Below are 2,105 nucleotides of genomic sequence, written 5' to 3' on the forward strand. Positions count from 1 at the left end.
GTTGACGGAGTCTTGAGAGAGACACGCGATCTGTTTATTAGCGAAGATGCGCAGCAGGAGCGTAAAAGAAAGCGTACCGCAACCGCAACCGCAGGCGCGAGCTGCATGACACACTCGTAATGTGTATGTATATCCTATCACTTTGAATAACCACACACTATATATCTATAACGTGTCTCGCACTTCTTTTGTCGGTTATATATCTGTACTGTGTACCGAGAAATAAAGTATACGATATTGCGTTCTTTCGCAGTACCCCTATATATTTGGACGAGGTGAATAAATAAACAAGACGGGTACAATCGAGTATGTGTGTTTAGTTTTTTATTTTCCTTTAACATAGATACTTAATAGTAATCATCATCGTCGTTAGTGATTATGTTGCTCGGTCGCGCTATTCGATAGAGGAGATCGCGCAATTGTTTCAACAGGTCGTATCGCGGGCAAATAATGTTGACGATTCGCAGATCGAGCGTACCCGCCGTTAATACAGTTTTCGTAAACTCGTTGAATTTGTAAAATTGTCGTCTAGTCGTGAAATACAGATTGCCGTCGATGTATCTGAAGATTGACGTCACTCCATTCGGTATGTCTGGTAAGATGGACTCGATGGTGTGATATTTGCTAATGCTGTCGGAGCAGTCGTCTATCTCACCGACGAGATATCCGTCGTACACCACGTACGATTTTCCTTTGTTCGTATTTACGGCAGCGTTTATTTTCGCATTCATAGGAATTCCAAATTCTCGAAACGTTCTCGGCCACGTTGACACTAGCGTGAAGTCGGGATAGTTGACTTTGTAAATTCTATCGTCGACGAATAGAATCAGATGATCCGATGGCGTTTGATACGCGGCAGAGATGCGTGTGAAGTTCGAATGAATGAATGGCATGTAGTTGGAAAGCAGCATAGGTTCGTTGTAGGTCTTTCCATCTATGTCGATCGCCCATATATGTTTTCCGTATGCTACGTACATTCGTATTTCCAACAGCAATATCGCGTCAACGCGTTTCAAGGCGCATAGATCCGGTGGAGCGTTTGGTGTTGGCTGCGGTGGTGGTGGTGGTGGTAGTGGTGGTATGGGATTCGTTTTCGGTGACACGTCGGTATTCTTAGCGCCGTACAGATTCTGTATGCTTATAATGTCCTCGTTGCTGAGCGCAACGGGACGGGGACCTACTGGTGCGAACGCATACGTTATCGACGCATTGTTGGTACTATGATCTAATCCTAGCGCATGACCGATTTCGTGGGTCAACACGTATAGCAAATACGCTTTGTCCGATGGACACGTATCTAACTCGACATGTATGTACCACGGTTCCGTCCAGTCGACGTGAATCTCCGACGTGTAATCCGGCGTTCCATTGGGATAGAAGGCGTGAGCCAGCGTGCCGCCGGGACCGTCGAAAGGGTTCGTGCAAACTTCACCGTTTTGCGACTCGAAGAACGTGTGACGGGCCTCGCGCCACGATAGAAGAATATTTGGCCTTACCACGTCACGCTCAAACGTTAGCGTCGAATGCGCTTGCCAAACATCGAACGCCGCCCGAGTCGTATCCAAGAGCGGTTTGTTGGCCAAGTAAAAATTCCACGTTAGATGTTTTTTCGGCCATCTACGTTGTTTCTTTTGACCCTCTCCGAAATTGGCTATGTCGCGTAGACCGCATCGCGCTTTACTCATCTGGTTTAGAGTTTCGTTGTTTATCGTGCCGGTAACGGGTAATTTGTAGTACTCTTGAAACAGGCTGATTGCGTGTTGAAGAACCAATGTATCCTCGCTGTTCGCTAACTTATCGAACTTCTCGTTTAAATACTCGTATCTCTGCAGATATCGTATTACCATTTCGTTATTCTCTTTCCCCGCGGCTCCATCGTTCTCTTCGACCACCATTCTCTTGTTATCGTTGACGACGGCACCGTCAGCGTTAAGGCTGGTCTACAATACATGGAGTAAGCTGGAGTAACGAGTAGGAGTAAGGAAATAAATTCGAATTTATTTCCTTACTCCTACTTTAGCTCTTAGGCTTACTCTCGGTGAATCAAAATGCCATGATTGATGGCATTTTGATTCACCGAGAGTAAGCCTAAGAGCTAAAGTAGG

At 45.9% G+C, this 2,105-nt stretch overlaps 1 protein-coding gene across 1 annotated transcript; it reads right to left on the reverse strand.

Annotated features, from left to right (window-relative positions):
• Positions 1–347: 347 nt before the first annotated feature.
• LOC105570752 (matrix metalloproteinase-18-like) lies at positions 348–1,895 on the reverse strand. Its single transcript, XM_012028193.1, has one exon. The coding sequence runs from the start codon at positions 1,893–1,895 to the stop codon at positions 348–350; it is 1,548 nt and encodes a 515-aa protein (XP_011883583.1).
• Positions 1,896–2,105: the final 210 nt, after the last annotated feature.

The sequence above is a fragment of the Vollenhovia emeryi genome, unplaced genomic scaffold (genome assembly GCF_000949405.1).
Source record: "Vollenhovia emeryi isolate VEMERY1.0 unplaced genomic scaffold, V.emery_V1.0 DF941911.1, whole genome shotgun sequence".
NCBI lineage: Eukaryota > Metazoa > Arthropoda > Insecta > Hymenoptera > Formicidae > Vollenhovia > Vollenhovia emeryi.